Source organism: Channa argus, chromosome 3 (assembly GCF_033026475.1).
Source record: "Channa argus isolate prfri chromosome 3, Channa argus male v1.0, whole genome shotgun sequence".
Classification (NCBI taxonomy): domain Eukaryota; kingdom Metazoa; phylum Chordata; class Actinopteri; order Anabantiformes; family Channidae; genus Channa; species Channa argus.
This window is the reverse complement of record NC_090199.1, coordinates 22,727,327-22,751,190: the sequence shown is the minus strand read 5'-3', so window position 1 is coordinate 22,751,190 and position 23,864 is coordinate 22,727,327. Positions and strand designations below refer to the sequence as shown.

Genomic DNA, 23,864 nt, shown 5'->3' with positions numbered 1-23,864 from the left:
CTGTCCATCCTCATCACTCCCAAAGAGAACCTCAACATCTTAAGCTCTGCTACCTCCAACTCTGCCTCCTGTCTATTCTTCAGTGCCACTGTCTCTAAGCTGAACAACATGGCTGGTCTCACCACTGTCCTTCATTCTTGCTGATTCTCTTTTATCACACAACCCACCTGACACTTTTCTCCACCCGTTCCAACCTGCTTGCACTCGCCTGTTCACGTCTTTTCCACACTCTCCGTTGCTCTGAACCGTTGACCCTAAGTGCGTAAAGTCCTGCACCTTCTTCACCTCTGCTCCCTGTGACCTCATCCTTTGCGCTCTCTTCGAAAACTATAAACACACATTGTGTCATTCTTCTGCACTGGGTGACATCTCTTTTCATCTTCTTTCATAAAGAACACCAAAGGTTGACAACAACCATCACTTTTTGCAGCGAGATGAGAGACAGTCAAAAAGACCACGACTTTTAATTTTCACATTTCTTTATGGATTTTTGATTTTCAGTTTCTCCACATAAACATGTCCCCTTTAGCCACTTGATGATGGTATATAAAGTGCAGGCTAATAAGACTTATAGAAATATAGTTAATAAATAGTTCAATATCGGTATCCGTCTGTATCCTGACGTGCTCAACCGATAACGGCTGAAGCCGGGGTTTCACGTGTCTGCGCCACGACTCCATATAGTCCCACCTCCTTATTACAGACAGCACTAAACACCGCCCCTGAATGTCTCACAACAACAGCTGCGAGCAGAGAGAGAGATACAGAGATAAGGAGACAGAGAGAGCAGAGAGTTGGAGCACTCGTCTGCTGCTTGACTGTACAGTGTAAATCACACATCACCGCTGTGGCAGCAGCTTCCTGTGAGAGAAAAACCGATTTTCTCAGAGTTTGAGCCTCTCACGGCGCATGCGCAGACTCCCCGACGGTGCAGTTGCTTTTATTCAGGAACTAGGAGGTGAGTACAGTAAATCCAGTCGCAGCTAACCACGGTGAAATCCGCACAACCCATGTGGGGTCAGATTGTGTTAGCTTTGCTCTGTCCCTCATATCGCATAGAAAACATAGCCAGACATGGTGGATGCTGTTTGAGGGGGTGTTAGCTAACTTAGCTTTAACAGGTCAGTAATTAACGGGACGCTGCGTACTGAACCTGCGGATAAGATTGTGCTTTGCTGTTAGCTTGTGAATGTACTTTTACTGTAACGTTAGCCATGTACTGTTTCAGCGCCTACTGATGGCTAGCTAATGATAATGAGGCGGCCAAACGCAATCATTCACTTTAATAACATCTTAAAATGGAGTGACAGTGAACGTTTTGCCGACTCCCCCCCCCACCTTTTTTTTTCTCTTGTGGCGACAAAGCTGCCACAGGTTACGTTAAGCTTTGCTTCCTTTCAGCTGTTTGCACTGCAGTCGTGAGATTCCCCCAGACCCCAGACCCCACTGGACCCAGTTCATACAGTGGGAAAAGGTGAAACAGAGGCATTTGCTGCCTAACGCAAACATAGAGTAAAGTGACTGAAAATAGATCTGGGTGCTACTAGGCTCTGTTATTTGTAGCCTTAAGCTTGTATTCTCATAGCACACCCAGAATGTAAATATAAGTTAAATATGTTGACCCCCACTCCTTTGTAAAACTATAGGTTCTACACTGACAGTGGTGTGATGACATTTATCCAGATAAGGTTTTGTGTGTGGCCTGGTTGACAGTTCTGTTCTGCCTTTAACATGTGAGTCTCATGTGCTTTTGTGCTGTGCAAAAAGAAGAAGAAAGATGACCTCTGCCTTTCCCTCCTGCATCCCAGCTACTGCAGTGGCAGGGGGAGAAAGATTGAGTAAAATGCACATAGATCACTGGCCATTAAACCTTAAAAGTCGTTTAAAAAAAGGCCAAGAGTGGGCTTCCACTGAGGTAGAAACTCACAAGATGTTCCACAGCTTCACAGATTGTTGTTTGTTCTTCTGTGATCTAAGTTTGTTTGCTTGTGTGATTTAATCATCACTCATTCATCAATAAAGAATTGCATCTCCTGTTATTTCTGTAAATATAGCATAGGACAGTGACCACCATAGTGATTATTTTTATGGGCCTTGGAGTCAGTCTTGCTTGTGGCTTTGTGTCTTAAGTTGTGCCTTGTGAGTGAGAGAGAATGTTTTTGTTCCAAGCTGTACTACTACTGTACAACACAGTCAAATCTTGGTAATTTATGTTATGGTACCACACCAGCTTGATCTATATACTTTACTGTATGTAGTGTAGTGTACAGCTATTTAGAGTCCTCCACTTATCCTACCAAGCCATTGTTGCTGCTTATTATTTTATAGATTGTGGGTTTCATAAAGAACCTTGACACCCAGTAACTTCAGTTAGGATTATTGATCCCCTCTGTTGCCTCTGTTCTCTCCAGACACTGAAAGTTTTTAAACATGACCACTTCATGGAGTGACAGACTGCAGAACTATGCTGACATGCCTGCGAACATGGACGGCCTGACAATGAAAAAGTATAGAAGAGAGCCCTACCACAGGTAAGAAACACATGTGAGGGTGACAAGGAAGAACTGACACCTTTCAGATTAGTGTAAATGCATCCAAACATTTTCTGGAATAAAGTGTGCATCTAAACAAGTAAATTGTCTTTTAAGCAGTGAAGCACAACTACTGCATTGGAGAAAAATGATAAGAATACTTTTGATAAGTGAAAAAAAACATGTCTCCTTACTACACAAATCATATAGTTTGCCAAACTCTAATAGTTGTATCTTGTCTGAATAACAAAATCTAGTAAGCAGTGTTTACCAAAGGCCTGTGTTCACACATTGAGACAGTACGATCTCTTCAACTAGACAGTCTAAAGTCAAAGGTCACAATGACCAGTATATGTTTAACAGTGATTTAAAAGTTATTTATATATATTTCAGTTAAATCTCCCTCAGCTGTCACCTTTAGAAAGAATTCGAGAATACAATGTTCACTCAAGCTGGTGATATAAGCTGAGTCACAAATTGACTTTGCCCATGTTACTTGAGTCGGTAAAATAAGTACTTATATGTAGAGGGATTGCTAAGTGGTGTTTGTTGGTGGGATTAGTGGGTTTATGCGGTGATGGTGGTTCGATCACTGAGGCCTCTCATTATGCCAGTGGGCCAACTTGCTTTTGTTTGGGCAAAGATAGAGTTCAAGAGCAGTTTAAAGGTGCACTAGGTCAGAGAGGACCAGTGGCACTAGCTAAGTACATATAGCTGAGCTGACTATCTTCTTTTACTAAACAATTTTTGGACATCACTCACAGAAGCTGTCTATTAAGACCAGACAATTTAATGGGATTTACTCTGCTAGCTCCCAACTACAATGTCTGTATTATGTCCAATGAAATCTAAGTATGAAGATGGTCAAACTGGTGACCACATCACTGCTAGGGAATGGTCACTAATCATCTAAATAATTGGCAATTTCCTTGGACATGATAGTACATTTAATAATATTAATCTAACTTGACTCATGTAATTGCTCATTGCTGGCCATATTTAAATTCACTCAACAAGTATTCCCTCTTAATCAGAATTACTGTTGATGTCCAAAGAGTTAAGTGCGTGAAGCTGGAGCCTTTTAAAAAATGTCAAATTGGCAGAAATGCTTGTGTAAGGAGAATTTTACTGTCAGAGTTATAAAACATGTTGATGTTCAATGTTTGACTCACCCCAAGACATATGTGTCCACTGGGTGCTGTTGTGCTTCCACCCCGTTATATAACATTCTGTGCTTACGGGGTTTATGAAAATGTCACTCATCTGTTGGTTGCATGTGTGCTGTGCTGACTAAAGTCCCTCATTCCATAACAGATCTTACATCTCACAGATAAGGACTGTTCTTTTAGAGTAAGGGCTCAGCTGGAACAATGCAGCCTGATAGGGAGAGCTGTCTCTCACATAGCATAAGGCTGACGACTCCTCCCAGCACAGATAAACTTTCTATGACAGAGAGTCGAATCAGTGTCTATGAGATAAGAGCCCAGTGGAAAAAATCTGGCAGATTGTTGTACAGCTGCACTCTGAGTAAAAGTTGTACGCTGTCATAGGTGTGGCTCATGTGGACCAATTGAGGCAACACAACTGTCTGGGAGAGCAAGTCAAGCTGACTACACTCCTAATCACATACACCTATTCTGGGTGAGCTTAGATGAAGCATGATCTTACCCAAGTCATCGTTTATGTCTGTCCTTTAGTACATGGCCCACAGAGATCAAGCAAGATTTACCCTGTGGTATGACCACAGCACAACAACAACAACAACAAAAAAAGATTTTATTTAAATCTCTCAGTGGAAGAGGCTTATGCCCACTCAGTCCAGGGACATGTTGACGGGAGTTCAGGAGGGCCTCGGCTTTAACCAAGCATTATTCTATAAAGGCAAAATAAGGCCCTCAAATTTCAATTTTTATAAACAAGTGGATGCCAATGTAAAGACAAAAAACATCAAAGCAGTTGCTCCTCTGAACTTACGATCATATAAAAGACTTATTTGCTAATTCTTCCTTTTCTCATGTTTGAATTTTTAAGCCTAAATTTGAATTTGACAAGTCATAGTTCAATTTTAGCAGCTTCGTTTTTTTTCTTATAAGCTTTACTTGAATAATGAGCTAAGAGGAACCAGCTAGGAGCAATATGAATTTACGTTTTTAGTTCTGGATGCTTGAATTTGTGAATCAATATTTCAGTACCATAAGTTTAATGATATTTATATATTAACATAAACTACCTTCAAAGTAGTGAACAGGAGCACACTGGTAGCTGAATGGAAAGCATCCTGGTCTCCACTTTTGATTGCTGCATGTCATCAGTCCTCTTTTTCCATGTTTTTTGTCAACTGTTTACTTGAAACTGTCAGGAAAATCAAAAAATTCCCCCCACCCCAGACATTCACTAAAAGAATCACTTATTTTTTTACTTTTCTTTGCTTTCATAAAATATGTTCCACTTGTTTGAGCGGAAACAAAAGTTGATAAATTTTGGATAACTTATAAAATACTTGAAAGCAAAAAATGGCAAATATTCCTTACTTAAAGCCTGTTCAATGTGAATATTTGATGCCTTTTTAGTTTATGATGATAAACTTGATATAATTGAGTCTAAAACAATTGGTTGGTCGAAACAAGACATGTTATCTTGTGTTCTGTAATATTTTACACAATTTCCCTACTTTTTACAGGCAGGATGATTTGTATTGAATACAAATGATTAATGAATAATAATAATCAGCAGGTTAATTATTAATGACTATTAGCCGAAGCACTACTACTACTAGTGTTAAGTGATGTGAGCAGTTGTCGCTTGGCGCTGGGACAAGCTTGATTCTACCTGACTTGTGATTGTTCTGGATGTCTTTGAAGGACCGTAAACACCATAGTGCACAACAACAACTCTGACTGACAGCGCACAACAACAGAGAATGATGCAGAATGGCCACAATCATTTTTGCAACAAGTCAGAAAAATTCTGAATGGCAAGAAAACACAGAGAGGGAGAGGGGGCGGGAATTGTTTGTGGGCCACAACAGCCCTGTGTTGCTGGTGCAGGTCAGTCCAACGGAGAGTCAAACTGTCGCTTAATTTCACACAGTATGCATCGCCAGTCGTCTGCTGGACACAGATCTAATTGGGAACTTGTTTGCTATGGATCTGCTAACAGGTATTTCACAAGTGATTGAGAGATTAATGAAGATGTAATTTGCACAAATCAAGTTGTCTTGCATTGTCAGTGTAAGATGTTTTGACCTCATAGCCCTCATAGCCTTCTGCTATGAGGTTTTGAGCTTGTTTACCAGATTATTTTGCAAGCTGTGAGTGATGTATCATTTTTTTGGTGATTTCTTTTAAATCTGTTTTTAGCATAACTAATAATTGATTTATATGGAATAATCTGTGAAAACAGATGTGAGGATGTGTGATATACAGGTTTGTACCAGCAGTTAATGTTAGGGTAGCCGTCCATGTTTTGTTAAATTCCTGTGGTTTTACTATTTTCCAGAGTTCTTGGGTTTTTAAGCTCATTCAGTTGGGTTGTTTGTCACTGTGAAACATTCCTCAAAAAACATAGTTCCAAAATATACACTTCCTAATGAAGTGGAGAATGTGTAGCAGATCATCAAATCACAGCTGAGTATTTTGGCTTTGCTTTGTGGTTTACAAGTGGACTTGTAAAGTAGCTGTTTTATGTGCTGGACATTTGATAGACATTCAGCAACACACTAACCTTGTATCATTTTACACCTGGCAGTGTTTTGTGAAATAGGCTTGATGTTTCTTGGTACCTTGTATTGTCTTAAATAGTAAGACGAACTGGGTTCTTTTGTTTTTTGGATGGTTGATGTTTTTTTGAGAATTCTTGCAATGCCAAACTACTTCACTCAAACCCAGTATTCTGTCTAACAAAATATTTAAATCTTATCGCTTTTGCCTGAAACAGAAAAGTGACAAGCTCATGTCATGGAAATTCTGATAAATGCACATTTTGTCAGGCAAATCAAAATCCATCAAAGGAAATGACATATTGCTTGAGGGCTACTTTCCCACGTCACCTTAAATGTTGAGTCAGCACATATTTTGACACGACTATATGCGGTTACAGTGTGTATACAGTTTATACAGTGTATACAGTGTATACAGTGTGAATATATGTTTATTGCTAAACTTATATATTCAACCCAAAGTCAAAATAACCAAATGAATATAAAAAAGGATGATGTGTCATTATAAATATTTAAAAATGGCATAATACTTGTTTATAGATGGAGTTCACTTACATAGTTCACTTACATTAGAGGTATTTTGGAACATTTGATCTACTCAATAACACTAAAAGCCATTATTTGGAGTATCAGTGACCTGTTCGGTAAGTTAAACGGGTCAAGTAAATATTTTCCAGAGAGTAATTCCTTGTCTTGATTCTCCTTGAACAAATGCTGTTCTAGTTGACAATGATTGCATTATAACTGAAACATTTGCCTCAATTTGTTGTCTCCAGAGTTTTTGTCAACAGAAGCTTGGCAATGGAGAAGATTAAGTGCTTTGGCTTTGACATGGATTACACTTTAGCAGGTAAGCTGATACACATTCATCTAACTTTATCACCATTGTTGCTGAAACCAAACACTTGGTTTATTGTTTAGTTGATCAACGAGAAATTTAGAACATTTTAGATGATAACGTAATCAATTCAGTCATTGATTGATGAATCAATGCAAAACTTGCCAGTTTCTTCTCTTTCACATTTGAGATTTTTAATTCTTTGTGAACCTCAACATCTGTGCTTTTTCGTTTTACTTTTAAGACATTTGTTACAATTTACCACATTGGCTTAGCTCTTTTTACGTTTATAGAAAACCCTCCTTTGAATGAAGTATAGCTAGTACTAGTGTCACATATCCCTCTTGTCACTTGCAGAGTTTTGGTGTTCAGGCTATTAGAGTTACACAGCAGACTAAGTTTACACGAATGTCCTTCTCATCATTGTCATATTAATTATGTAGACTTGCTGATAAGAGAATGAGTCTGAACCTTGTGTGTTTGTGTGGATGTGAAAGTTTAACACATGCATTAACTTTTAACACTATTTTCGTCTGCCTGTCCACCCACCACAGAACTGCAGCTTGTTGACCACAAACTATTATTTAGGCCAATGCCAGTGACACACAATCACTCTATAATACACAGAGATTATAAAATTTTATGCATAGCCCCCTGATACACACTGCTCCTTTTTTTCCTACAGACCTGTAACCGAGTGGAAAGTATCCTGATTTCTTACACGCTGCTTTGTGCTGGCACTCAGCTACAGTTTTTGGTCGCTCCGTCTCTATAAATAAATCTACCCTCACTTTCAAAAGCGGGTCACATTTGTTTGTTGAGTTCACCAGTGATGTCTCTCCTGAGGACTGGGAGCACTCGTTGTCCCTCTCAGGATTGGTACCCCTATTCCCGTTCAGAGCGCGGAAGATTTTGCAGACGCTCAGCTGTTGACATGGCTCTCTTTATGGGAGCTCATAACCGTGTGTTAATGTTTGCTCTAATCGTGGCTATCATGTATCTTTGGATTGTGTTCAGGCTTTGACCACAGATATGCTTCATCAAATCTAGAATGAGTGAGAATGGCTGCTGCTTAACCACAGCAACAACGTCTGACGGCAAGATTTATTTTTACTTTTCCAAGGAATGTTATAGGCACTTCAGATGTGTAAAGTGCTTTTAAGTATGTGCTTTTCAGAAATTTGTCCCTTCACAAGGGTGCCCGTTGTCCTAATCTTGTGAGTGCATGTCTCTGCTTCGAGCTGAAAATTCCTTTTATTATATTACATCATCTGGAGGAGTTTTTTTTAGTTCAGATGATATAATATGATTGCTCATTCCATAGAATAGTAGATGTAGTCTGTGTTAACATTCTCCTCAAGATGAGATGATTCTCTAAGCTGATAAACTGGTGCTGCTGATGTCATAGGGAATTTTTCAAAGAGAGAGAGGAAGTTTTGAAGCATTCACATACACAGACTTCCTTAAATGGAAGCTGAGGATACAAGTTTAAAATCTGTAAAGAATGTCTTTAATCCATCCATTAATTATCTTTAATCGCTTATCGTGTTAAGGGTCATGGGAGGCTGGAGCCTTTCCCAGCTGTCACTGGGCAAGAAGGGGGTACAACCTGGACATGTTGGCCGTTTATCTCAGGGCCAACACAGCGGGAAATACACTGGCCGAGAACCATTCACACTCACTTTCACACCTACAGGCAATTTAGACACACCAGTTAGTCTAACGTGCATGTCTCTGGACCGTGAGAGGAAACTGGAGTACCCATACCAACCTTTAGAGAGGGGAGAACATACAGATTCAAATTAGATTCAAACTATGGACCTTCTACTTGTGAGGTGGCAGCCCAAACTAGCCTCACACCATGCTTCCCATTATGACCTAGCGTTAATGTTCAGGCCAAAACTTTGTGTCATTCTTGACAGAGCTGCTATAGATAATTGGAAATGAATAGGAAAATAGTCAATCAATAATTATCCTACCCCAGACTATGCAAGATTGTACAATCAATCCCAGTTTACCTTAAGGATGTTTAAACCAAAGGTATACATAAGAAATTCTTAGTGTTCACCGATTCATCTTTTAGTAAGTGATCGTTCTACAAACATGGTGTTCCATGTGTCCTGATATGGGAGAACAGTCAACATGCCAGTTGACAGTTAGTTATTACGGATTTTGTTGTCCATAACCAATAAACTTAGTGAAACATTGTTAATTATAAAAGTTTAAAATGAAGCAGTATCTGTAACTAAATAAGCAAGAATCATTTTCAAAGGTCAGGGAAAAAAATATTGTTTATTGAAAATCTACAAGGCAAAACACAGATAATCTGCTTCCACTGTGTGTGCTGTTCAAGAAGATGTGATTAAACTACACTTATGATACAGACAAACAGAAATCTGTGAAACAAAACGACCTCACAGCTCATTGTAAAATCCAATTCACAAAGTACTTTTCCCCACAAAAAACTTTTATTAGATTTTTTTTCAGATAACTTCATTACTAGATAATAATAAACAAGCATAAATCTTGTTACACGTTCACATTTTAAGCAATATGTTTGTTCACCACCTTATCAATGCAAGAGTTGAAGCTTGATATCTGTGTATGGAGATACCAAGAACGTGACCCAAGAAACTGTTGGATAGACACTGTCACCAAACATACAAAAGTTCAAGGTTAGACTTCTCAACTGTTTTACTCACAAGCGTCACATATTTGTAAGGTTTTGTAAACTAAATCAACATTGCATGGCACCACATTGCCTCAACTTTTTTAAAGAAAACCCATAATAGACGGTGGAAAATGTTGCTCAAGCGCACATTTAGTCCCAGATTGCCGAAAGATACACAGAGTTTTGTCCTACTTATCCAACAGACTTGTGGCTGGAATGTAGGTCCCTGAGGCTGTACTTAACTCTCCTTTTTTTTTCTCAATAGGCTCGATAGTGTCTTTCAAATCTGTAACAAAGGCCTACATTTGCTTATTAGTGGCCACAGTTAAATTAAGACAGTTAAGGTGTTGTCTGCTAATATAAATTGCTAAGTGACATGGTTCAGATAAAGTCTGGGGACACATAATAAGATTTGGGTTTATCAGTCCTATCAGTAGAAGGGGGGAAGGTTGTTTACCTTGTGTGAGAGTGGTGTATGTTACATGTAGGCCTGGGGTGACCTGGCCTCTAAACTCTTAACAGGACACCTCACACCTCAGCAAATAGAGCAGTGGAAGTATTATGATCTGGCAACAGCCTCATCAGGAATACAAGGTAATAGAGCTTTGAGGCTAAAGCCATTTCTTGCCACAGCTCTAAGTATACAGTGGTATGTGGGTGCGTGTGGACATGAACATAATGACAGCAAGACAAGTATGTCAAAGGGCTCACAGCAGGGGAGCAAGGACCAGTATGAAACAGGAATATATGAGAGTCAAGGACAATGCAGACAACCATCACAATGTCCGGTGTGCACACAAGAGTTTTCCAAAACCAGCTGTTAACAATATTAATATGGGACTTTCCATGACTGTAGCCTCCAGTGTGGCTTTCATGGAAATGGATGTACAAGTCCCTGCACAGACTACTGCTCAAGCATGCAAACATAGTGGGAGCTGACTATAATTTCTTGTGAAAAGGAGAGGCCACAGTGTCATGTGTCTGTGTGGTGTTTTAAAGATGGGGTTGTTTTTCAAGATGTGCAGGAGCAAAAGGGTTTTCGATTGGTTAAAGTAGTTTCTCTGAAAAAATAGGTTTTTATGGTTGTGGTTGTATTTGACAGTGTTTTATTTCTTCCAGTAAATTTTTGTTCAGGCTGATTCTAAATGATCAACCTGAATCACTCTTTATATGAAACTAGCCTGAGATGTGATTTTATTGGGTTGTGTGGGTGGAAGTATCACACTGTTTCGCGTAGTCAGCATGTGAAGAGAGCCACCACTGAGAGAGTGAGATAGCAAAGGTAACAGAGGAAAAACAGCACTTAAAATAAGTTTCTTTGTAGAGACTCAAATCTTCAAGAGGAATAGGACAAGTTGGGGGTGGGGGGAGTTTAGTTGGTTGTGCTACTGTTCTGGGCAAAGAGCCCAAACCCGCACTTTTCTGGGCAATCGTGCCGGAGGGTGAGGAAACTGCAAAATGTTACGTGATTATTATGCAGAAACACGCTTGGACTCAGAAAGTAGGAATGTCAACAAAAGGATAAAGCTTTACATGAATATGTTTTTCTGCAACTCAGTGCATGCTCACAATGCTTCTGTGTATAACCCAGAATTAGACACAAGTGAGCGCACACACACGTGCACATACACAAACACACACACAATGTGCAGAGAAGGACATAGATGTTTTTCTGTTTGTCCTGTAGTACAGTTCACTTACTAACTGTTCTCTATACAAGCCTCATCAGGCAATATTTCTTCCACTCTAGGGGCCTCCCATCACCCCATAGGGAGTGTAGAAAGCAGGCAACACACAAGTACATTCTCCATTTCGTATTTATAACATCTGACATAATCTTTTCCCAGTGTCAAATAGCATTTTAATCCTCAGCAAGCCATTTGGCAGCCAAGCACACGTCTGTGTTTTTATTTTCAGAAGCCATCCCTGTCTCAGGTTTTGTTTGGCTCCAGTTTAGACATCTGGCTCTAGCGGTGACTGAGTGGGAGCTTGGCAGTCTCAGTAGGGGTTACTAGAGCCGGGCAATTTTTCATTTTCACACCTGATCCAGTTTCTTTGTGGATTTGTGTACAGACCCTTGTTGATAGCAAGAAGAGAGAAGGGCGTGGGTGTATGGGAGAGTGACAACATGTTGTTATCAAAATACTGAGACCACACTACTATGCTCCTAAGGTCGCCTTAGAACAGGAACATGTACATGTCATGTAACATGAGTGAGCTCTATTAACTGTGTGGCACCTATAATGGGTTTGCTTCTCTTTCAAGTTCTTTGGCTATGTACATTCTATAGTGTTTATGTAGATGTAGGGCATCAGCCACATAAACTAAAATAAACTAATAGAATAACGTACGCTGTTAGATCATGTGTTGATCATTGAGCTCTTAGGTTGCATTTGCACTACAGGCCTTAATGCTCAATTCGTTATTCAAACCCATCTTTTTCATTGTAATGATTCACATTAATGTTTGTGAAGTGTCATGTATCAAACTTCATTGCAAGCACAGTTGAAAAACTGAACTGCCATGCATGTGCAGATTTTACTAAAATGTAAGCCATGTGCATGTAATAACGTCATTTGTGCGACTGTTATATTGCTCAGTTCCCTCAATCTGTTTGGGTTCGATATTTTCCTTCCAGTTTGGCTTGAACAGAAGCTACTCCACTGACTCTCTAACAAATCTGAAGCTTTCTAACCTCTCACTTCACCCCCATCTCTGTTTTTTCTCACCTATGTGTTTATTACCAGACTGTGAGATGATAACACTTAAAGTGACATGCGATATGTGCAGTTAGAAAGGAATGGAAAAAAAACACATTAACTCTGTAATCTGACAGTTCTGACAGCAAACATCTGTAGCAAAAATGTTGTTTGTTCAGAATTTTTTGAAATAAATCAGATGTGAGTCAAACAGATTTGGCCCACTTCAACATAACCTTATACTGGAATGGAACTTGAAATGAAAGTGAACTGTGTGTTTGTGTGTTTTTATTTCTAGTGTACAAGTCACCAGAGTATGAGTCTCTAGGCTTTGAGCTAACAGTAGAGCGTCTGGTTTCCATTGGTTACCCCCAGGAGCTGCTTAGCTTTGTCTACGACCCAACGTTTCCCACCAGGTCAGACCACTCACACCTATCACATCATGTCACATCATGTTTGGGATGATTATTTGTCATTACCTTCCAACTGCTGCCTCTGTAGTTTCACCTCCTATGATTTCAGTCCCCTTACACTGAGTAGATGCTGTTAAAATGAGACTCTGGCTGAACATTTTTAGCTCAGTGTTTGTTAAAGATTTAGTATCATAATACATTTCTTTGATGGGAAAATTTGCTACCATCTAGTGTAAAAATAAACATTTTACAATTTCTTCTCTCCTCTTCTACTTTCAGGGGCCTTGTGTTTGACACCATGTATGGAAACTTGTTGAAGGTTGATGCTTACGGAAATATCCTGGTCTGTGTGCATGGATTCAACTTCCTCAGAGGGTGAGTAATAGTAAATTTTATCGTTTGTCAACTCACAACACATGTCTTCATTAAATCTTTGCCTTGTGTTTTCACTTCGGTCAGCCCAGAGATCCGTGAACGTTACCCAAATAAGTTCATTCAGAGAGATGATACAGAGCGCTTTTACATCCTTAACACACTCTTCAACCTGCCAGGTAAGTTTTGTGAAAATGGAAAAGAAAACCATGAGACTGGTAGACACTAATTAAATGTGTAACAAATTACGAGTCAAAGAGTGAAAAGCATTATTTTCCTGTTTTTATTTCACAGAGACCTACCTCTTTGCTTGCCTAGTAGATTTCTTCTCCAACTGTGACAGATACACAAGGTAAGAAAACTCTTAGTCACATGATTCGTCATGCAACAAGTTTCTGGGAACCGCATGGTGAAACAAAGACAGTTGCAAGCCAAACTCAGTCAAGAGCCAACCCTTAAAGCATGGGAGGGTGCCAACATCTCAACTGCTAATCACAGCTAATTGTTTTAAAGTGGAAATTAAACAACATGTTGGTCAAAATACCTCTCTACTGGACCTTTTCTGTAGCTGTGATAAATTCCTCTTTGCCACTACTAATTGTAGAAAAGCATGGACTCTTATCAGAGTGTGATAGGAATTAAAATGTTTTCACTAACCATTTGCAAAGAATGAAATCTTTACATAACTAAGAAATAATCATTTACTATAAAGAGCAATAATATTGCCCTGTAAATTTGTTGAGAATGTAATCTGGAATGGCTGCATGTCCTTTGTCCTCTGAAACCTGGTTGTTGGTCTTTTAGGGGGAGAATGCTTTCCTGTTTGGCTGGGGACCCCTCCAACAAGGGAAGACTATCCCATTTAAAAGCAAACAAAAAACAAATGTCATGTTATTGAAAAACCTTCTGTTAAGATGTGGCCTGTGCGACGGCTGTGTACGTGTGTGTCTCTGCTCCTCTCCCCCAGCTGTGAAAGTGGCTTCAAAAATGGAGACCTATTCATGTCCTACAAGAGCATGTTCCAGGACGTCCGCGATGCTGTCGACTGGGTCCACTTCAAGGTGAAACACCTTTTGATGGTTGGAATTTAGACCTCAGCGTGTGAGTTACTAAACAGACGCTATGTGTGCTTCATTACTGGGCCCTCTGTCTGGACATGAACAAGCTCATGAAAATGCACCCTTTAGATTCTCTTGCACAAGGAGGAAACATTTGGGGAACCTCTGGTTGATCTTGTTTGATCACGTTTAATGCCTTTTCACTTTCTGATATACCTGTGGAAAGTCCCTGCCCTCACATGGCTCAGCATGCCACTGCGATTACCAGATGAAATATAAATATAGCGGTAGATTAGCTGTAGATTTGTATTATTGCTAAAATTACCTACTGTAATACAATCCTGTATTAAGTATTTTTATTCTGCACCAGAGTTTGAATGAACACTTTCACACAAGTAGAAAACAACTCTTCTTCAAGCTTCTTGTGTGACCCAGACATATTGTATATCATGGCCAGTGGTGCAGATGTATTAGTTTTTGAGTAAGGCTGCTTCTTCTAACCAGTCTGAGAAAGCTAAGTAGTAAATTGTCACTGCACATTCTATAGATATTTGGTCAATGTGGAGACACATTAGTAGTAGACACGTGTTGCCCTCTGCAGCTCTGCAAAAAGACTTTTTAAACATCTTTTTCACAATACACAAGTGCTTTTATTAGCTGAAAATAGTCTAGCTCTGCTTTTACTGCTGCGTTTCCATTTACTAAGCAGCTGGATACACAGAGTTCTCACAAGGACTTTCACTGATATTTCTAATTTAAGTCTTGCTGCATTAAATGGTAACAATACTTCTAAAATAAGTAGGTGGTATTTGTCTAAGCGGTGAAAATGTATATTTTCAGTGTTAAGTCTGACTCTGTCACACTTTGCAGGGTACTCTGAAGGAGAAGACTGTAGAGAACTTGGAGAAGTACGTAGTGAAAGATGTAAGTAGTTTGTATTCAGCAAGAATGCTACAATTATACTGTGGTAGAGGACACAAACACACACACACACACACACACCAACACACACACACACACACACACACACACACACAGTGTCACACATTCTTCTTGTACTCTGTGAAGAGGCTGGTTTGTAAAGCTGCATTGAGCTTCATTCTTCTTCTTTCTTTTCTCCTTCTCTGTTCCCACCAGGGGAAGCTGCCTCTTCTCCTTAGCCGAATGAATGAAGTAGCCAAGGTTTTCTTGGCAACCAACAGTGACTACAAATACACTGATGTGAGTTTGTGTGTATCGCTGCATTATTGTTTAGGAAAAAACTATTGGGTCATAAAAATACACCAGCGGTAAGACCAATGATCCTGGTTTAACCTTGAGATCCAGTTGCTAACATTTTTACTAGGCTACCAGCACTAACAGCTGATTGAGGTCAAAACATTGCTGCTTTTTTTTTTGTATTGACTGTCAGTCTGTGTGTTGTGTTTTTACAGAAAATCATGACCTACCTGTTTGACTTCCCGCATGGCCCTAAGGTAATACATAGCTTTTTTCCACTGCCCTTTGAGCATACGATGAAAAGTGTTCCTCGGATAAATTTGACTTTCTTTCTGTTTGTGTGTGTTTGTATCCAACATAGCCTGGCACCTCTCACCGGCCCTGGCAGTCCTACTTTGGCCTGATCCTGGTGGACGCCAGGAAGCCGCTGTTCTTCGGTGAGGGTACGGTGCTCAGACAGGTTGACACGGTGAGCAAGACATTGAACACACAGCTGGGACAGAGAGCACATGAATAATAACCGGTCAGCATGGCAGTGCTGAAGAATCAGTTGATTACCTGTGCTCACTTCTAAAACACTGCCTGACCAAAAAAGTCACATACATGTTCTGTACTAAACGTGTGTGTGTGTGTGAGTGTCTGTCTGTGTTTGTGTCTGTGTCTGTGTGTGTGTGTGTCTGCAGTCAGTTTTTATTGTGTTATGGAAAAATACAGAATTAAAACATGTACATTCTATTTATTTTAGGCATCTGTGTTCCACAGATCAGTTTCTTGTTTTCAAAAGTTTCAGTCTTTTTACTTCAAAAGGACTTTGTTGTGTTACTATTCCTTTACTGTAGCACAGCAAGGAAAGACTGTCTGCAAGAGAATAAAATGAGTTTACAAATTCCTTAGCTTATACTATACACACTACATAAAAACGTAGCACATCATTTCACTTGTATCTGTGAAACAGGCTCTATATTAGTGCTTTGTTTGGTAATATTGCCTGTTCCTTTGTATGTTCTGCTGATTTCAGACAACAGGACGTCTAAAAATAGGAACTTACACAGGACCTTTGCAGCATGGGATAGTCTACTCTGGAGGCAAGACTTTTATTTATTTATTATTTTGTTTCAGGTTATTCTTTGACATAGTGCAGTATATAGTTGTCTCTAGTGGCTGTGTTCATAATGTCACATCTTTGTCCTTTAGGTTCGTCAGACATTGTGTGTGACTTGCTAGGGGCCAAGGGAAAGGACATTGTCTACATTGGTGACCATATCTTTGGGGACATCCTCAAGTCCAAGAAACGTCAAGGTTGGAGGACATTCCTGGTTATACCTGAGCTGGCACAGGAGCTGCACGTGTGGACTGACAAGAGCTGTGAGACACAAACTAACACAAAGACACAGGCGTGTAATACCAGTTTAGCTGTTTTATATTTCTGTACTACTTCAGCCTAGAACAGCAGCTGCATTGTCCAACTTGCTATTTGATTATAATTATGAACATTTAGACTGGAGCAAAAGTTACAGCCCTGTATCTGCACTGTGGGTCCTGCAGTAGTGAGGACACTGATTCACTCTCTTCTCATGTTTTCCAGCATTATTTGAGGAGCTGCAAGGTCTGGACATTTTCTTGGCTGAACTCTACAAGTGAGTACAGTGACCTTTTATCCTCTTTTTTTTTTTCCCTTCACCGTATCCCACCCCCCTCCTCATCGCTGTCTCTTGCACCAGCTCTGCTGCTCTTTGCCCTCTGCAGTAACAGCATCTGTTTGCTCCCATGTGAGCATGTGTTTGAAAGAGTCAGCAGGGTAAAGTCTAAATGTTAAACTCTCAGAGGCCACCTATGAACCGCAATCACTTTTAGTTTTTATTTAATTTTCAGCTTTTTTTTGTCTGTTCAGTCCTTGTGTTGCTCTTTTTGATTAATTAATTGTTCATATAGTATTGTTTTTATTAAAAAAAAATCACCCCTCTTGGATGTTACTACCTGTAGTTTTATTACAATATTAAAGCATAGTTGATTCACTGTTACTAGATAATTACTCTCTGTGTGTGGAACTTTGGTGATACATCTGTTTATAAAAGAATCTTCAGTTAATTTTTGCAGCACAATTAGGTCTCAGTGAATGAATAACTGATGTAACATTTTTAAAAAGTTAGGACAATGAATTACAATGTTTTATTAATGGAAGGTTTAGCCATAGGTAGGGCTAATTGGGCTAATTGGGCAAATAAGCTTGTTAAAAACTCAGTCAAGCTAAATGGGTATAGTATAGTCTATATACTATTGTCTTGGTGAGATGTCATCTTAATTCTTTACTCTGCAGATCATTGCCCTCCAAGACTCTATGCTACTATTTAACTCCCTTTTTGACACATCACCTTTCAGTACTGCTATCAGTATTCACCCCCCCTCCCCCGCCCTCTCTCACGACCTCATCGCCTTTCTCCCTGAACAGACATCTAGACAGCAGCAGCAACGAAAGACCAGACATCAGCACTATTCAGAGAAGAGTCAAGGTACGTCCTAAATCACCTCCATATCTATGACGACCGGAGACCTGTCCACACGCTTTTAACGCTGGCTGCCAGACATGGCCCAGTCATCAATGCTCTCAATTAAAGCCCACGTTACTATGGCTTAATCATTAACCGTAATCCAGCTTATCAAAGAGGTCACTCAGTTTGTTCTGTATTATTTTTACTTCCAATACGTGGTAAAGTAATTGCTCATTCAGTTGTATCAATGATCGCAGACATTAGGGGGCACACTAATATTAAACACATGTAAAAGTAAAGTTACTTCACAGGAGCATATGTGTCAGTTTTCACTTAAGCTTTTAGTTTTACATTAAACTACCAGTGATAAATAGTGATATTGATAAATAGGCTGATGATGTTACCGGTCTACACTGCAGGTGAGATCTAAAGAGAACACAAATCCACAATCTTACAGTAGATTGTGTTTGTTGGCATGATTTTGCAGTGTCTTTTATTTTTGGCCCTTCAGAAAGTGACACACGACATGGACATGTGCTATGGCATGATGGGAAGCCTCTTTCGCAGTGGCTCCAGACAGACCCTGTTTGCTTCCCAAGTGATGCGTTACGCCGACCTCTATGCAGCCTCCTTCATCAACCTGCTGTACTACCCCTTCAGCTACCTCTTCAGAGCTGCACACGTACTGGTGAGTATCTGAATGCCAACCATGGTCAACCCTTCCTGTGTGGCCATGCACTAAAGCTGTGTGTGCACCATCCACGAGAACTGACGTGTTTATAGTCACACAAGCTCCACTCTGGGTTTTATGTTATAAATCTCTCAGATTCACTGATGGTCCCTCCTACCTAACACTTGGCTACATAGAATATAGATCGTCAGACCTATGTGAGAGGAGAATTTGTTGGTGAGTGTGGCTCACTATATGAACCCCTGGCTGGGTGGTGTGATTCCATGTTCCTCCTAGCCATAAGTCCAAGTGTCCTTAGACAAGACACGTAAAGCACCACAACCACAATTTACTATAGGGATCAAGACAGTATATCAAAATTTTAAAAAAGTTTACACATCAAAGCAGACCCTGGGGAGTATAAAGCTTCATGTTGTATGGCTCCACAAGAAGCTCTACATGAAGCTGCAGTACATTGCCTCAACTGATATTACTTGAGTCTGTAAAATAAATAAATCTGCAGATAGAGAGTTTGCAGGGGGGGCTTACCAGACCTGCTAGCAGCTCAAAGTTAGATTAGCAGCTACTAACATGTAGAACACATAACAATTTCTATCCTCGCAAGATTTGCAGATTGGTCTACTTCAAAACTTCCATTTGTTAGATGTGTGCTGCTTCCAGACTGTCAGAGACTGAGCCTTTGTCACAAATTTCTAGTTAGTCTTCAGGTGTGTCCTCACTATTATTTGGACTATATTTTTCCTCAGCTTAACTGTGCAGTGGACTGATGAGAATTTTCCTGTCCAGCAATGTGTACTAGAAGTGTGGGAGTTTAGTACTGGCATAGGAAAGTACTCAAATTTACGTTTTTGTACTCCCTCTGAGAAAAAAGTCGTATTGAGACATCCCCAGTTTGGTTTTAATAAAAAATGAAAATGACTAAGAGAAAACAATGATGAATCTTTAAATCAGGCAGTTTTTCTTTACATTTTTTTAGCCTTGTTGTTTTTGTTCTGCGTGTCTGTTTGTATGTTTTAATTATCTTTTAATTTCTTATTGTGTTCACATACTGTTTGTTAGCTGTGTGTTACAGCACATGTTCAATCTGTGTAGTTCTCATTGGAGAGTTAACAAGTTGTGCGTTTTACTGGATGTTGAATTTGCTCTTATCCATTCTCAAAAAACCCTCTTCCAGGTTGTGTTCTCACATTTTGTCCTTCCTCCTTCACAGATGCCTCATGAATCAACAGTGGAACACACCCACGTGGACATGGACACAGAGTCGCCGCTGGCCACACGTAACCGCACCCATTGCAGTGACTGCAAGGACCTAGAGTGCAAACGTAACCAGCTGACCCGCTCGTTCAGTGAGATCAAACCGCCCAACCTGTTCCCCCAGACTCCCCAAGAGATTACTCACTGCCACGATGAGGACGATGATGAAGAAGAGGAAGAGGAAGAAGAAGAGGAGGAGGAGGAGGAGGAAGAAGAGTAAAAGCTAAAGATGGTGATGAGCCCCACGGTCCCATTCCTGCCTTCTTATAGTTCGCAGTAGAGTCAGGTAGTGATCTCTCTTTCTAAGTGAGGCAGGGAGGAGAAACATCTCTACTGTGCGTGTATGTGTGTGTGTGTGTGTGTGAGTGAGTGCACGTGAGCGGGCTCATTCAGTGGCTTCAGAAATTATTCACACTTCAGCTTTTTGCACACTTAATGTGTCCATAACCCAAATGAACAAACTTGTCACAATTAGTAAAACGTTGTCATTATGGGTTCAGGAAATGTGAAGGTGTCTGAATTGTGTCTGAAGTATATTTGCTGCTTTCCAGATGTTTCTACATATGTACAAAAATGCACACAAATGCTTACACACACACACTGAGAAAAGTACAAAGGACCAGTATCAAGACAGATAATGTGATTGTCAGAAGACTGTAAGCATGCTTGGTCGTCAAAACCTAACTATTAGCGCTGTTTATAAAAAAAAGAAACAACAACTTCTAACTGATTTAATTTGATTTCATCTTCTTTATCAAACAGACAAAACTCAAGTCAATTTCCCGCAATATTGTTCTGCTGGTGCGTTGAATACATTTCATCAGATATGGTCAATAAGTTGTCAGAATCCAAACACATTAGCCTTGCTGGCAAAGTATGCACATCATTAACACACTGTTGAAAGAAGTTGCACATACTGTATCAAAACAATTTTTTTTAAGTGCAACATGGGAACAACATTCATTTTTTTTTTTTTCCACTCAGACTGTAGCATCCTGATTAACAGTAAGCTAAGGATCCACTGGGCTTAATTGAAGCACAGAAGCATTGAAGCACAAGCCAGATGTTGACCAATAATTAATCTTTTTGTTTTGTTTATTTTGCCTGACGTTTGGTTAGGAAAAAATGTTAAACCCAAGTTTTGTTACCAAGCAACAATAAGGACAGAGTACTGTAGCATTATTTTGTGCCAAGCGTCTCTATGACAACCCTGACATACAGTACTATTGCTGTAAATAGGCATCAGGTGAATAGGTTTTGTAATGTAATGAGTTCAAAGATAAACACCACAATGCCGATTTTTCAGCTTGGTTATTTGGGACGATGAAACCTGAGTATCGAAGGTATTAGGTCATTTGGAGGATGCACATGACATGTAACCAAGTAGCGACCTAGAGGTGTCTGAAATGAATTTCGTCAGGTTTGTAATAGCTGTGTGAAAGTGGCCTTGGTGTGCGACGAGGTCAGACTTTTTAGGGTCTGCCGAGTGAAGCACACTTTCAGTAGGTTCACCGGGCTTTAGACTGTGATTGGTTGGCTTTGTTTATGTCCTTGGTTTGGGGAGTGGTGAGTGTGGATGATACTCTAATGTTGGGCTTCTGAACACTGTGAAGTGACCCGTTCATTATTGCATTGTTTCCCATTGTGTGATGAGTTCAGAACTGGAGGAAGATCTCACAGTTGCAGCACTTGAGCGCTTTTGCTTTGATGTTAACATAAAACTAGCTTGGTGAACCTAAAGCCGTTGAAAACTTGACCTCCAATCTAAAATATTCCTTATGAAATTAAGTATTTATAAAGAATTAAACAGCATAAATAATGAAGCAAACAAGGGTGTTGTTTTTAGTTGAACTTAACATTGGACCTGGGGTTTGATGTCAGCGACTGTAAGTCTGTATTCACACACATTAAAATAACAGTGTCTGTTAGAGTGTGTTGTTTCATGTACTGGTGAGATGAGATACATAGTGGTTTGTAAATACTCACAGACACAATATTACAACTCGTGAAAGTTGTATTGGGAGGAATGCACGCTTGCCTGCACGTGATCACCCACCACAGCCCCTTGCTGGATGTTACATTGTGTTACAGAAAAAGTCAAACCGGATGCAATTGGTCCTTCACTGACACACTCCCCAGGTTTTTTGTTGGTTTTGTTTTTAGATTATAATTTTTTTTGCAGAAATACTAGATATCAAAAAATAAATAAATACATAAATAAAATCTAAATTAGCCCCCACAAAAAATCTTGGCTGGGGCAACATAGTTGGTGTAAAGTTACCATTTATATGTAAAAACTTTTATGTGAATGAAACAAATGATTTAAACGTCCATTAAACATTAGCAGCACAGAAGAACAAAAAAGGTTAATACAGGTGGAAACAAACATGAATTCTATTTTGCATCTGCAGTGATATGATGGTTAATTAGTGCCACCAACTGTTGATTTCAATGAACCCACTTCCAATGTTTGCACAAAGCATTTTGATGTTAACTGAGCTGGTGACCGAACAATCCACTCACTCTCGTCACATTTGGATTCAAATTTTTCTCGGCCCAGGTTGGTGGTGATTGGTGGAACGTGTGCAATCGCTGTGCTGTGTTTAAAAACTGTGCTCGTGTTAGACTCCATCACTCATAGTGAGAAGAATTACATGTTCATGACCCAGGTTTCACTGGTACAGAATCAGAACACTCAAAGAGCTGCCTGGATTTTATTTCTTTGCTTTTTTTAATATCCAGTTTATCCTGTACATGAACTTTCTTTACCTTTTCTATGACATGTATACGTCTTGTAGGTGTCGGGGTGGCCTGTTGTTTTAAGCCACAAAAGGGAAGGAACACAGCATCTGCTCTTTGCATAATGTTTGGTTTGACTTGATGTGGCGTGAAGAGAGATGGATGGTGAACTGCAACTTTTTGTGACTGTTCTTTGGATTAAACCTTGTAGTACATTAGGAAACATAGCTGTTATTTTGTTTCCCTTTTTTGATTTTTTTTTTTTACACATGACAACTTTTTTGTTTCTTCAACATGGTGTTACTGGATATGCTACAAGAGGCAGCTGCATTGCTAATACAAAATATTGGAGTTTCGTTTTGTTGCATAATTTGCATGTGAAATTAAGAATATCTGCTTATTCTGCCATGGTGGTGGCATTTGTGTTACTTCTGTGTGAACTGCATCCTTTATAGCAAAAGCTTTTTAGACATTTACCACTGTAGTTTACACTATGAAAATAAAAACTTGATAAACCTGTAAAAAAAGAAAAAAGTACAATGAAGGGAAATGTGAATAACGCGTTAGTACCGTCACTAAAAACATGTAATCAACACCATGGGGTTACTTTTATTTTGTTAAACTGGTGTTTTTAAATGGTCTTGGTTTACAGAACCTTAAATAGACCTTTCCATTTTCTTTTCTTATAATTTTTCCAAAAACATTTTTTGTTAATTTTTATACAATAACACAAGGTCTTTGACTTTGAAAGCCTGGCAAGTTCATAAACTATGTTTATCTTCTGTTTCAAGCATATCCGTTTATGTTCTGAAGAGTGTTTTGTTTGTTTTCAGAAATTGTACTACAGACTGTACATTGAAGTAAATTACATAAAAATGTAGAATAAAGATAGTTTTTCATAATTTTCTTGTTCTTTTTTTTTAATTTTTTATTTTTTTTGCTCTGGATAAGGGAAGATTTTAATAGACTGGTCACAGTGATGTGCATCCTTATGTTAAAACTGATGATAAAATATGTCATGATAGTGTACACACACTCACACTCACAGTCACACTCACACTCACACTCACAGTCACACACACTGATTAGATGACTTACTCATCAGTGGCCAAGTTTTTTTGCACAACCCACATTTTTTTTTTTTTAAACTTATAGCAGATGGTAAAGTTTCCC

At 39.4% G+C, this 23,864-nt stretch overlaps 1 protein-coding gene across 2 annotated transcripts; it reads left to right on the top strand.

Annotated features, from left to right (window-relative positions):
- Nucleotides 1–716: 716 nt before the first annotated feature.
- Nucleotides 717–23,593, top strand: nt5c2b (5'-nucleotidase, cytosolic IIb). Of its 2 annotated transcripts, XM_067498045.1 has the most exons (18): nt 717–958; nt 2,412–2,531; nt 7,026–7,099; nt 12,756–12,873; nt 13,150–13,245; nt 13,330–13,421; nt 13,537–13,594; nt 14,210–14,303; nt 15,171–15,224; nt 15,438–15,521; nt 15,734–15,775; nt 15,880–15,987; nt 16,537–16,603; nt 16,713–16,883; nt 17,104–17,155; nt 17,968–18,028; nt 18,519–18,695; nt 19,909–23,593. In XM_067498045.1, exons 2-18 carry the CDS (start codon nt 2,431–2,433, stop codon nt 20,170–20,172), a joined length of 1,713 nt encoding a protein of 570 aa, XP_067354146.1. In that variant the 5' UTR covers nt 717–958; nt 2,412–2,430; the 3' UTR covers nt 20,173–23,593. The 2 variants fall into 2 exon arrangements, with proteins under 2 accessions (XP_067354146.1, XP_067354147.1); XM_067498046.1 differs by lacking the exons at nt 717–958; nt 2,412–2,531; nt 7,026–7,099; ... (1 more) ...; nt 13,150–13,245; nt 13,330–13,421 and having other exon boundaries at nt 14,047–14,303.
- The last annotated feature ends 271 nt before the right edge of the window (nt 23,594–23,864 follow it).

Coding starts and splice junctions, on each gene's coding strand:
- nt5c2b (XM_067498045.1), top strand. CDS start 2,431: ATGACCACTTCATGGAGTGACAGACTGCAGAACTATGCTGACATGCCT. Junction 7,100..12,755: donor CATGGATTACACTTTAGCAG/GTAAGCTGATAC, acceptor TTTTATTTCTAG/TGTACAAGTCACCAGAGTAT. Junction 18,029..18,518: donor CTATTCAGAGAAGAGTCAAG/GTACGTCCTAAA, acceptor TTGGCCCTTCAG/AAAGTGACACACGACATGGA.